Source organism: Columba livia, chromosome 23 (assembly GCF_036013475.1).
Source record: "Columba livia isolate bColLiv1 breed racing homer chromosome 23, bColLiv1.pat.W.v2, whole genome shotgun sequence".
Classification (NCBI taxonomy): domain Eukaryota; kingdom Metazoa; phylum Chordata; class Aves; order Columbiformes; family Columbidae; genus Columba; species Columba livia.
In genome coordinates, this window is record NC_088624.1 from 6,737,069 (window position 1) to 6,749,921 (window position 12,853).

The 12,853-nt window shown below is 49.8% G+C and overlaps 1 protein-coding gene and 1 non-coding gene across 2 annotated transcripts; both read left to right on the forward strand.

The window, feature by feature from the left end:
* The first annotated feature begins 2,533 nt into the window (after window positions 1-2,533).
* On the forward strand, window positions 2,534-12,504 carry LOC135576122 (olfactory receptor 6B1-like). The gene is given in 6 exon segments (XM_065039491.1): window positions 2,534-2,914; window positions 2,964-3,159; window positions 10,823-10,925; window positions 10,927-11,318; window positions 11,321-11,484; window positions 11,487-12,504. Coding segments are annotated over 6 exon segments (1,497 nt in total). The 3' UTR covers window positions 11,748-12,504.
* On the forward strand, window positions 5,145-5,226 carry TRNAS-GCU (transfer RNA serine (anticodon GCU)). Its single transcript has one exon. It is a non-coding gene; the product is annotated as a tRNA-Ser (tRNA).
* Window positions 12,505-12,853: the final 349 nt, after the last annotated feature.

Here is a 12,853-nt window from a genome sequence, read left to right on the forward strand (position 1 = left end):
TGGCAGTATGGGTTTTTCTAGCTCACACGCCAATGAAAACAGTTTGGATAATAAAAGAAATGTATGCCAAACCAATAATTAAAGGCAGAGAAGGTTTATATGGTATGTTTGCGGTAGACATGAAGGTATATTTATTCCTACAACAAAGGAGAATTCACAATGGTAATTAGCTGAGGATGTGAAGTTCCAGTTTTCATTGGCAACATACGCGGGGAACATATCAGTTTATTACCCTCAACATAAACTGTGGGCTGAAATTGGTGATTTACTGTTGTACGGCAGATGCTGCTGTCAGCAACGACCAGTAAGGGACAAGACTGTATTTACTGATGCCTCTGGTCGCTCACGTAAAGTTGTAATGACGTGGCTAAACTCAGATACCCAGTGCTGCAAACACAAGGTAGAAAAAGAGACCAAGGGTCAAACAAGTTCTTGAGATGACAGATGTTAGGATCGCTTTGAGGTGTTCTGGAAAGAGCCTTTGAATGTTGGAACTGACTCACATTATACAGCTGTCATACTTATCCTGCACCCGCAAACCCTGCACCCCCAAGCCCCTGTACCCCAAATTTTGCCCCCCACAAGTTTCACCCTAAAAACCTGCAGCCCAAATCCTGTCCTACCCAACCCTTCACCTCAAACCCCTTCACCCCAAGATCCTGCTGCCCTAAACCCTGCACCCCCAAATCATCCCTCCAAAACCTGGCACAACCAAACCCTGCGCCCCAAACTCCTGTACCCAGAGATCCTACTGCCCTAAACCCCCAAATCCTGAATCCCTGGAACCTGCACCCCGAGACCCTGTAGCCCCAAATCAGGCCGCCAAAGCCCTGCCCCCAGAACCTTGAATCCCCAAATCCTGAACAACCTAATCCTCTGCACTCATAACACTGCACCCCCAAAACCTGCACCGCCAAGTCTTGCACCCCCTAAAATATCCCCCCTCCAAACCCTGCACTTCAAAACACTGCACCCCCAAACCCTGAACCCCCAAATCAAGCACCCCCAGTTCCTGCACCTCATACCCTGCACCCCAAATCCTGCCACCAAAACCTTGCAATCCTTAGTCCTGCCCCCCACACCCTGCACCCCCACACCCTGCACCCCAAAAACCTGAACCCTACAACCCTGTACCCCAAAACTCTACACCTCCAAATCATGAACCCTTAAACCCTGCACCTCCAGATCCCTCCCTCAAATCCTGCACCCCAGTGTCCTGAACACCTGAAACCTGCACCTCAAAACCCTACACCCCATATGCTGACCCCCAGATGCAGTGGCAGAGCCCCCCGGGGGATGGGGTCGTCGCCAGCCCGGCCAGGAGGTGAAGCCGGAGACCAAAGAGACAAAAGGAATCCTGTGAGAAGGTACCAGCCAATGAGCAATCGCCGACACGCGCGTGCAGAGCGCGTGGACAGTGCGTGCAGCCAATCACGGTACTGGATAGCGCGTGCTGTAACCAATCACGTTGTTGCACGGCGTGTGGACAGGGCAGCTTTTGGCCCAAAGCCAGCGTGGTGGGGCGGTCAAGGTGAACTCTGTGAACATCACTTGGTGTGTCCGGTTCCGTCTCTCGCATGGCAGCGACATTGAACGGCCGCAGTTTTCTGTGTTTTGGTGACCCAAACTCTCTCCAGTGCACAGGACGGTGATCCTCTGTGCAGCAACAAGGCCTGTTAGCACAGTGCAAGTTGGGCTACGTTAAAGCAGTAGAGCAGCACTGGTGATCCTCTGTGCAGCACGTCAAGATCCAGTCAAATAGGTGTCTGGAGGTAACTGGCATCATCTGGAAGAAATCCCGTTTCTGCCTCCGGAGCAGGAGGGGAAGCAGGTAGTGAACTCAGGGCAGGTGTTTGCATGGCTCCTGTCTACATCAGCCCTCAGATCACCTGTCTGGGGTAAGTGCTTTTCCAAGGAAAAACAATCAGCTGCTCAGAGCAAACGAGCACTTCAGCAACAGAGCAGCCTCAGCTGGGCTGGCTCTCGCTGTCCCCCTGGGGAGGATGTTCCTCCCCATCCCCCACGCTCCTCCCGTGGGGCCCTGACCCATTTCTCATGGCTGCCAGTGTCCAGCCCGGCCATGGCAGGGGCGGTGTGCCCAGGGGGGTCCAGGCCGGCGGCTGAACCCACAGCCCCTGGGTCCCTCAGCTCGGCAGGCCAGGGATCCTCTAGCCCGGGCCCCCGCTGTCTGGCAGCTCTGTTTTCAGTTTAAATAACCAAAGTGTCTCGTGATGTCCAGAGCCGGTCTGGTCCAAAGGACTCAAAAAGCCTCTGAAAAGAACTGCAGCACGTTCCCAGGAGACGCCATTAGATGCCCCACGATGGCTTCCTTGGCCAATTGCGCTGTGTGAGAAGGCCCATCAGCAAACCCCCAGTTTTCCAGTCAAGATGTATTTCAGTCACATCCTGCAGCTCCTCACGTGCAGAACCATTGAGGGCTGAGAGGGAAACGAAGCCCCATCCAGCAGGAAGCCGGTGTTGCCAAGCGCTGAGCAATGGTGCCTGCTCGGGACCAGGACACACCTCACAAGCCATGCGGCCCCACCCGCTTTGTGTGCCGGGGCCAGGACCCGGGGCTGAGGCCACGCTCGCCCAGCCCGGCCGGCTGCAGACGCTGTGTCCGCTCTGCGCGGTCAAGGGCGGCAGCAGCTGCTGGGAGGGAGCGACGCGCAGCCTCGGCGGCTGTTGGTGGCGGCGTGTGGTTGGCATGGCCGCAGCCAGGAGCCAGCAGGGCGTGGGCCGGGGGCCCGGGGTGCTCAGCCGCCCCTCGCCCCGCCGGGGCCTGATGCTGAAGGACGAGCGGCAGCGGCAGCTGGAGAGGGTGCGGGCTGAGCTGGAGGCCGAGCGACTCCGCGCCCGAGAGCTGCGCTGCCACTTCACCGCTGCACACCCGGGAGCTGAAGGAGGTGGCCGAGTGGGACCGGCGGCTCCTGGCCACACGGCTGCACTCCGCATGGGCGCAGCGGCAGGCGCGGGAGCTGCAGCGGCTGCGGGAGCTCATCCGGTGGCAGCGGGCGATGCAGATCCGCCAGCTGCTGCGCTCCAAGGAGGCCGAGCTGTGCCAGGTGCAGGGGATGCTGCAGCAGCAGTGCGGCAACGCCGTCCGTGAGGCACGGGACCTGCAGCGGCAGCTGGCCAAGGAGCGCAGCGCAGCGCCAAGTCTTGCCCTGCAGTCTCTGGCCAAACCTGCGTGCTGTTCCCTTCCTCCCGCAGACGAGCCTCTGTGAAGGTCTTGCCAGTTTTCCTGATGGGGTCGGCTGGCAGAGAAGGATCTCGGGGTGCTGACTGACAGCTGTTTGAATATGAACCAGTGTGTGCCCAAGTGGCCAAAAAGGTCAACAGCATCCTGGCTTCTGTCAGGAATAGTGTGGCCAGCAGGACTAGAGAGGTGATTGTTCCTCTGTACTCGGCACTGGTGAGGTCAAACCTTGAATCTTGTTTCCAGTTTTGGGCCCCTCGTCGTACGAAGGACATTGAAACACCAGAGAGAGCGCAGAGGAGGCGACAAAGCTGGTGAAGGGTCTGGAGCACAAGTGTGACGAGGGGCTGTTGAGGGAACTGGGGCTGTTCAGCCTGGAGAACAGGAGCTGAGGGGATACCTTATCACTGTCTACAACTGCCTGAAAGGAGGTTGTAAGATGGACGGTGTTGGTCTGTTCTCCCAAGTAGCAAGTGATAGGATGAGAGGAAATGACCTCAGTTTGCACCAGGGGAGGTCTAGATTGGATATTAGGAAAAAATTCTTCACAGAAAGGGCTGTCGGGCACTGGAACAGGCTGCCCAGGGCAGTGGTGGAGTCACCATCCCTGGAGGGGTTTAAAAGGCGTTTAGACGAGGCTCTTAGGGACATGCTTTAGTGCGAGAGTTGCGTTAGGTTACGGTTGGACTCAATGAGTCAGGGGGTCTGAAAGGGCCCGACAGCTGATGTCCTCTTCTCCCTCCCACTTTTGCAGGGTTGTCTCCCTCCGCAAGACATGTCCTGCTACAGCCCACGCCTGCCAGCTGCCTGTCCTTCTTTCCCTCCTTCCTTCCTTCCTTCCTTCCTTCCTTCCTTCCTTCCTTCCTTCCTTCCTTCCTTCCTTCCTTCCTTCCTTCCTTCCTTCCTTCCTTCCTTCCTTCCTTCCCTCCTTCTTTCCCTCCTTCCTCCCTTCCCTCCTCCCTTCTCTCCTAACTCTCTCCCTCCCTCCCTTCCCAGTGGGTAATACGTGATTGCCAGAGCCTTGCAGGGGAACTGGAAAAGCAGCATGCCTGTCAGGGAGGTTTTTCTTCAGACGGCAGCATTTCTCTGAGCTTTCCTCAGCTTCCAAACTGCGTTGCTTAAGCTCTCGTCTTTTCCATTTCCCTTTGTTTTTCTCATTAAAGACAGTTGGCATCAGCTCTGCAGGACACTCCTATTTCATCCTCCCCTCTTCTCCAATGCCAGCCAGATGAGAACCCAAAACAGTTCCTTGGTAAATGACAGGTTTACCCATGGTTCCTGGCCTTGAGAGAGCCTCATCTTTTGCCCCTGACATCTCATAGCGCTGGAGGCAAGGCCAGGTGGAGTGAGAGCTCTTGTGGAAGGAGCCCCATTACTACTTGGCACAGCTCAAAAGCCACAAAACACAGTATGATGTAAGTCTGAAAACTCACAGAACCTCCCTGAGTGGAAGGGTTCCCTGGAGGATGATCTGTTCCAAGGCTTTGTGGGGAAGGGAGCCTAGATGAGATTATCTAGCGCCTGTCCAATTGCATATTGAAAAGCCGAAGTCATGGGGACTCTGGCACCTCCCTGAAGAGGCTGTAAATTCCCTTGGAGGCACTGAACCGCCCCAGGGTCACTCTCCCGTGTTCCTTCCTGGGAAGGTGTGTGGGGCTGTGCTGTTCAGTCATTTCCTGATGTGAATGCTGAGACCTGTTTCCCAAAGGTCCTCAGAGCGCAGCCCAGCTACTGTGGGAGTGGGCCAGTCCCCAGAAGGCAAAAGCTGGAGGCTGTTTCCTCCCCTCCCATGTCCAGCAGGATAAGAAGGTGCAGGCATCAGGAGCCGCCACTGCCGGAGCAGCTGGAGCTGCAGCTGGAGCCGGAGCCAGAGCAGCAGGAGCAGGCAGCGCGAGATCAGGAGCAGCGGCAGTGCCAGCAGCCTCAGGAGCAGCAGCAGTGTGCTGGTGAGGTGGCCGAGTGGTGAAGGCGATGGACTGCTAATCCATTGTGCTCTGCACGCGTGGGTTCGAATCCCATCCTCATCGGGCACCTGGCAGTGGTCAGAGTTCCTGAGCGTGAGCAGCCTGATGTGTGCCCCCAGTGAGCCTTTGTTTTAAGACGAGAGTTGCCGGAAAAGACCTTGCAGGTGGCTCAGGACTCACCTCCGCACGAGCAAGAAGAATAGGAATGGAAAAGGAAGATCCAATCCAGGGAACTCACAGGACTGTCAGCCTCTCCTCAGCCCCTGGGAAGAGAGACACTGAAACATCCTGCAAGGACTTTCCAAACACAGGCAGCACAGGAAGGTGGTTGGAGTAGTAAAGCATAAAGCTGCAGTCATGCTGAAGCGCTGGTAGCCGTCTGCAGTGAGGTGACCGGCGTGGTGGAGCAGAGAAGAGCAGGCAATGCTGTTCACCTCGCCATCAGTGAGGCTCAACCAGCCACGGAAACGAGAAAGAAAATACACGTAAGACACTTTCTGTCACAGAACACATTTCAAATAAGGTTTTTCATTTTTTTTTAATGGGAGGCATTGGTCTTATCTGTTCTCAGAATCTCAGAATCACTGGGGTTGCAAGGGACCTGCTGACATCCTCTAGTCCAAGCCAACTGCTCCAGCAGCGTCACCTTGAGCCGGTTGTGTAGGACACAGTCTACTTGGGTTTTGAGCATCTCCAAGGCTGGAGATGCACAACCTCTCTGGGCAATCTGCTCCACTGTACGACACCCACATGCCTCCGGGTAAGAAAGTGTTTGCTGACTTTGAGATGGAATTCCATATGTTTTAATTTGTGCCCACGACATCCTGCACTGCCAGTCGGCGCTACCGGTGAGAGTCTGGCTGCCTCTTCATTCCCTGCCGTTCGTATGGGGACAATCCCGGCTCCCACGGCCTCCCCTCACGCTCCAGACACACAAACCCTCTACAGCTGTGTGACAAAGCGGGTTCTGCAGGGCAGACCTGTGTGGAGGCCGAGCAGCCAGAAACGCCCCCTGCCCAAGGGCTGTGGGGCCTGGGGGTCAAGGGCAACTGTTGTCTCCAAAACAAGGTTTGCTGCCCAGTTCACAATTTGCCCAATTGTAGCACACAGAGATGAGATGTTATTTGTCACAGAGTTGTGCAGGTCTGGGTCTGGAATAAAGCCAGCACACCAGGAAGAAAAGTAGCAGCCACTATGTACAAAATGTTACCGTCCCCAGGGAGTCCTGCAGACCTAATTGGTCACACATTTGCATATTGGTTACATGATCATTTCAGCATTTAGTGACCAACGTTCAGCTAAAGGACACTTCATCCAGCCATCTCAAGATGCGTTTTAAACAAAACTCAAGTAATTGTGCAGGCTTCAAACGTCTAAAGCTGCGAGGTCAGTGATCTCTGTAGTTTCTAATTACGTGTTTTGTTAGTCGCTCTTATCCTTGTTAGTGGAGCAGATCGACCAAAACTGAAAGGATTTAGATACATTTCGGTTAGCGATTTCCAAGAGGATTCATTCTTTTAAGTGGTAATGACTACAATACCCTCTTTGGGACTTATTTGTGTACATCTACATATCAAATAAGTCCCACCTTTTCTAAACTGTCTTTGTGAGTGCAACAGAACGCTTGACCACACATTGCAGCATAACATACAAATATAACAACTGCTAATACGATCGTTCCAATCCACCTCTTAATCCACGACTGTGAATCAGGAATCCAGGGCAAAAATCCTGTCCAAACCTCTTGAAATCCGTACGAGCTGTTGTCTTTCTGTGCCTCACGCAAGACGGCAACATGTTTCTGATCTCCTCTATCTCAGTCTTGATTCTTCCAGATTGATCAAAATTCAAACACGGTGTTTTCCCAAAAGTGTCCCAAGACATATAAACAGGAAGGGATATTCCTAATACAGGCACCCTTCATTTGAATTTTCAGGACCTGTGTGCATTCCCAGCAGCGGGTCTTGTCACCCGTCTGCATGGTCTGCTGGGTCAGCATGAAATGGACATTTTGGGCCCATGATTCTCCTGATTTAATCATCTGTGAACTCACCATGTAACCCCGTGAACCATCTAACAGGCAATGACCACCTGATTGTAGAAACAGATCTCTACAAAGAAACAGGTTAATGTAAAGTGCAATTAATACTAATAAAAATCCTTGTATGAGGTTCTATTGCAGTCCAAGTGCAGTTCATCACATTTCTGCAGTTTTAGGGATAAAGTAGTGATCTTGTCTATCAGGTACTCCTGGGTAACTCAGACATTCCTGAGTGTCACCAGTAACAGGACTGGGTAGGGAATATCACATTTGTGATGGATCCATTCAGGTGGTCTCTGGGGTGCTGTCACCGTTATTGGCTTTCACGGCTTTTGTCCCAGACATTTCCAAAGCGTTTTGCATTTCCTTGTGGATAACATCTTGTTGGAATAGTTTATGTATTTTCTTGAGCACGCTAAGCCATTTTACCATTTATTTGGTGGATAACAATCTTTTGCCTAATTCTACTCAGGTAATATCCATTTACACTTCACGTGCCAATGCTGTCAGTTGTGTTAACTAGACCTGACTCATTCCAACAGACAAACTTCCGTAAATCAACTGCTTCACTTCACTGGCGTTGAACTTGGTTCCAAGCAGCTTCATGTCATTGACTCTGCTCTCTTTGAAAGGTCACGGGAACGAAGGGAAGGTGCAAACTCTACAAAATACGGACATTGCACCCACCCTAAAAATGGACGAGGCGGAAAATCTCAGGAACTACAGGCTGGTCGATGAAACTTTACATTTTGAGTTCCTGTTGTTATTGTTTTAATGGAAAACAAAGCTTACAGGAGAGAAAGAATTGCACAAGAGCAACACCTTTGACAGATGCTCACCAGAACTGTTAAACAATGCCATCTCCATTTTCTTTAGGAACCCCCCACCAACTTTATATTAAAAAAATCAGTTGGCAAAAATTTGCAGTTGATCATTTGCTTAGTAATTATACTCAAACCTTTGCAATTTAGATTGTTTTGAGTGAAAACTAAAAGCATTGGTGTCAGCTTTCCATCTCCCACTGTCTCTTTGTGTGAGCAGAGTAATTGGTGCAGTGAAGAACGTCTTGTTTTGGTTTTCGTTTGCCTGTTTGTTTCAATGCAATTTCTTGTGGCCGAGTGCTTTGGCTCCTTGTGTTTCTACCTGGGGCTTATCCAGGAGAATCCATCAGAGTGCACCAGCCTCTCCAGAGGGAGAACAGACACGACAAGCAAACTGAGGAAACTAAACGGTGTCGGGTTTGTAGTGACAAATCCAATAGATCTGAGGGTGTCTCAGTTGTGAGTCGTCTTCTCTGGGTGATGCGTCCACACTCTGGTGCTTCAGCTGGTGACAGCGGGAGCTGCATTAGAACACAGAGTTACTGCTCTGCATGTTTTCCTGGTTTTCCTTCCAAAGGAAGCTGTGCTGCACATGGCATTGGTATTTATCCTCACATATGATTGACAGTGTATATATATGTATATGGTATTTCACTATGTCTGGAGGCAATTTTGTGACCAGATAGGTCCAACGACATTGAATATGGCATTGCATGCCTGTCTAGAAAATAAAATCTGCATTCTCAGTACGTATGGCAGACACATCTACATAGGTGTCTGTTTCTGGGTTTCTTAAACACGGACCAGTTCTTGCATCTTTACTGTTTAAATGTGGAAACTGAAGGAGACTTTTTAAAAAAGAAAAAAAAACATTCTCCGAATGTCCCTTTTTATTCAAAATAAAACTACAGAATTCCCAAACATTTCAGTAAATACAGTTTCTGCTTAGTCTTTTCTTCCTAATGCATTTTAGCAGAAGAACACTCATTCTGTACTAGGCATGACGTGTTTTCTGTCATGGTCTTTATTCCCCAGATCTCATGCCAGACTGTTTCACCTACATGTAATTATACATAGAAATTAGCCTCTGGGGGTAATTATTGGAGATCATTGGAGATAACAACCTTCCTCTTCCCTTTCATTTCTTTGATTGGCAGACGACTTTATCAGCTCAGTGCTTATGGTACAAGGGAAGCTTTCCCAGCAAAGACAGCGAGTCCTTGGAAGGAAAACCTCTCAGGTGGGTCAGAGAAGATCCATCTGATCCACTGCTCGTTCCTGCAGTTTAAAGGCCACACGCACGGCTGGAAATCCTGAACTGGTAAGTCAGTCTTCATGTTTTCTTACAGTAACAGATGAATAGATCAAGAAATCATAGATCAGTTACAGTGTAAATGATTGCGCTGAATCCTTCAACAAGCAATTCTTCTTGATTATCCCATCCAATACATTTTCATCATGTAAACTGCCAGATGTATAGTGAGGGAATACACTTGTAAGTCAAGAATAATGGCAAAACACATCCAGTTTTTCAGTTAAATTCTCTGTCCTGCTCGCCATTTCCTGGATTCTTCTGTTTCATGTTTAGAGACAGAAACTGCCAAAGCTTTGTTCCTGGATTCCAGTCGGATTTGTCACCCCCTCACTAATAAAAAGACCACACGTGTTCAGGGGAGGAAAGGAAATAGCTGAAGAGTATATTACTGTTCTGGATAGATTAATGCCTCTTTTGTACAACATGTTTTTCTCTCATGCATACACAAGCATGCATATATTAACGAGCTGTAAAATCTAAGAGATTGAAAGAAGCGTGTTTATGTGTTCATTATTTGCTCTCATTGCCCTTAAAAGCAGGAAGAAGAAACCTCACCTTCTCCACCTTAAATCACTTATGGTATGGACAACTACTTAAAGGTTAGTAAAGGATCACTAAAATGTCCATGAGGAGAAATTGGGATTTCTAGAGCACAAATAAGAGATGTGTTTTGCAAGGAGATAGATCCATATACAGTATTACAGTCTAGACTACAAATGCTCAGTCGATGTCTCAAGCAGATATCCACTGAGTATAAAAGGAATCTAGAGCAAAACAGTCAATGGGAACATGCAAGGTCTGCTCTAAGTTACTGGCTGGACAGCTGTCTAAATCAGAGCTGAGAGCAAACTAAAACAAGAAAGAACTCTTCTTCTCTGTCCAAGACAGGTGTTTAGTACAAGCCAGAGGAACCACCCACTGCAGGATCTGGTCTTTAGATTCAGTTCAAAGCTCTTGCTTAAACATAAATTCCTAAAATCTGTAACTAAGGGATTTGTAATCTCTGTAGCAGTCTCTCCTATGACCGTCACTGCTGCCCCTGGAAACACAAAGGTGGATAATTTCCTATTAGGAAATGAAGAAAGTCTGACATTTTCAAAACTCCGTGTTCCATTAGCATTACACCTGTGTTTTTAGTAATTTTTATCCCTGTACCACCTGAACCTCTGTGGTGCTGCTCTCAGTAGCGGGAATGTCAGCAGCCAGTCTGTGTTCTTCACATTCCATCCTACATGAAAACAGTGTGCGCTACAGAGGGGTTTTGCTACATTTTGGGTTGATTTTCTAGTGTTGCTATTGATAGTACAGTAACAAACCACTGGAATAAAGACATGCGTCCCTCTCACTTTCTTTCCTGTAAGAAATGTTGTTCTACTTTGTAGAAAGTTTCCACAGGAAACAGTTTACTAAATGCCCCAATTCTTCACATGAACTCGCTGTTGTGGAACTGTTCTGTTTGTTTTTCTCCACTGACACCTGCAGGGATCGCTGTGGGCACCCAGCATGGAATGAAGAACCAAACTGCTGTCAGAGAGTTCATTCTCCTGGGATTTTCCTATGGGCTGCAGGTTCAGACGTCACTTTACCTTTCTGGCCACCTACATGGTAACAATCACTGAGAATGCCATTATTATCTTTGTGGTGAAAAGGAACCGTCACCTCCAAAAGCCCATGTGTTATTTCCTGGGGAACTTGTCCTTCCTGCAGATTTGTTATGTCTCAGTAACACTGCCCAGGCTTTTGCTTGGGTTCCGGTCCCAGAGCATGACCATCTCATTCTCCGGCTGCATGACCCAGTTATACTTCTTCATCTCCCTTATGTGCACTGAATGTGTCATCTGTGACCGCTATTTGGCTGTGTGCCATTCCCTGCGCTATCCAGCCATCAGGACGCACAAGTTGTGCCTTCAGCTGTTGATTCTCCCATGGGCAGGAGGCTTTTCCATCTCCTTGGTCAAGGTGTCTTTAGTTTCACAACTCACGTCACGAACCACTTCTTTTGTGACATCTCTCCCGTCCTGAGCCTTTCCTGCACTGACACGTCCCTTGCAGAGACAGTGCACTTTGTGTGAGCCTTGGTGGTCCTGCTGATACCTCTCCTGATCATTGTTTTCTCCTACTGCTGTATCCTGTCAACTATCTTGTGTGTGCTTCAGTGCAGGGAAGGAGAAACGCCCTTTCCACTGGTACCTCCCATTTGGCTGTAGTCATGATCGTTTTCTCGGCCACTCTCTTCATGTACGCCAGGCCCAGGAGGATCCATCCGTCCAAACTCAACAAAACAGTGTCTGTCTTTTGTGCTGTGTTCACTCCAGCACTGAACCCTCTGATCTATTGTCTGAGGAACAAGGAGGTGAAAGAGAGTCTGAGAAAGACCACGGGCACAAGCTGCTTTGCACACCAGTAAGTTCTGAGGATAAGGATACGGAGGAACATGAGAGGAGTGACAAGTGTCCTTCTTGAAATGTGGTTGAGTAAACCTCTACAGCTTGTTCATCACTGACTCCGTCATCACTGACTCATTGCACTGAAGCCCGGCAAGGAAGAAATGGTATGTGGAAATGTCTCCTTCCCATTCGTGAGCGCTGTGACGCTGAATATTCTGCTACAGTATCAATAAAATAAGCCATAATAGGACTTTGGCTGATGGATTATTTCCTTTTGAAAATCCTAAGCCCTAGATTTATAGTTTTCAAAACCATGTAGGAATATTGGAAATTGAAATAAATAACTTTGGCTTTTTCTATGGATAAACAATGTTTAATCCAATTCCTTAACTGTATTCCTTAAACACGTGTTCATTAGAGCAAAAGCAAAACAGCGCAGGGTGCGCGGGGGATTCGCTCCGCCCAACACGCACACCTTTTAACAACAAGAGCTGTGCTTAAATACAGTGAGGTGTTCCATATTCACAATGACCCCAGGAACGCCTGTACATATTCATAACCTTTCCCGCTTCTCATTACAAGGAGTCTCGGAGAAGCATTTCCAGTCTCCTCTTTGAGCCGCCCTGTTCGCCTGCGCTGTGTCACTTGGTGGTTTTGAGGAGGGTCTTTGGGGTCTTTGGATGAGACTTCATAAACAAGTCTCATAACTTTTTACCTAGAACTTAACCACCTTTCCTTTTTCCAGCTTCAGAGCCCGAGCCTCATTTGGTTACACCTGTAAACACTGAACATCTCAGCACGAATCGCAGCTGCATTTCTCGCACTGTGAAGATATTCGGGTGCTGAACTCCGAGCTCAGCGCTGGCGGGGTGAAGTTCCTCCCTGAGGGGATGAGGGGAGGAGGGGGCGGGGCCAACGGCCGGCGGCGCGCGGGGCTGAGGCTGCGAGCTGCGATTGGCCGGCCGGGACGCAGCGGCCGTTCCCGCCCGAGCCTTCGGGCGAGAGACAGAGCGGGAGTGCGGGGAGCGGCCGGGACGGGGCCGCCCCACAGAGTGCCCAGAGAGCGGGGTTCTGGGACTCTGCCCCGGGAACGAGCGACAGGAGGAGAGGGAACGGCCCCGATGGT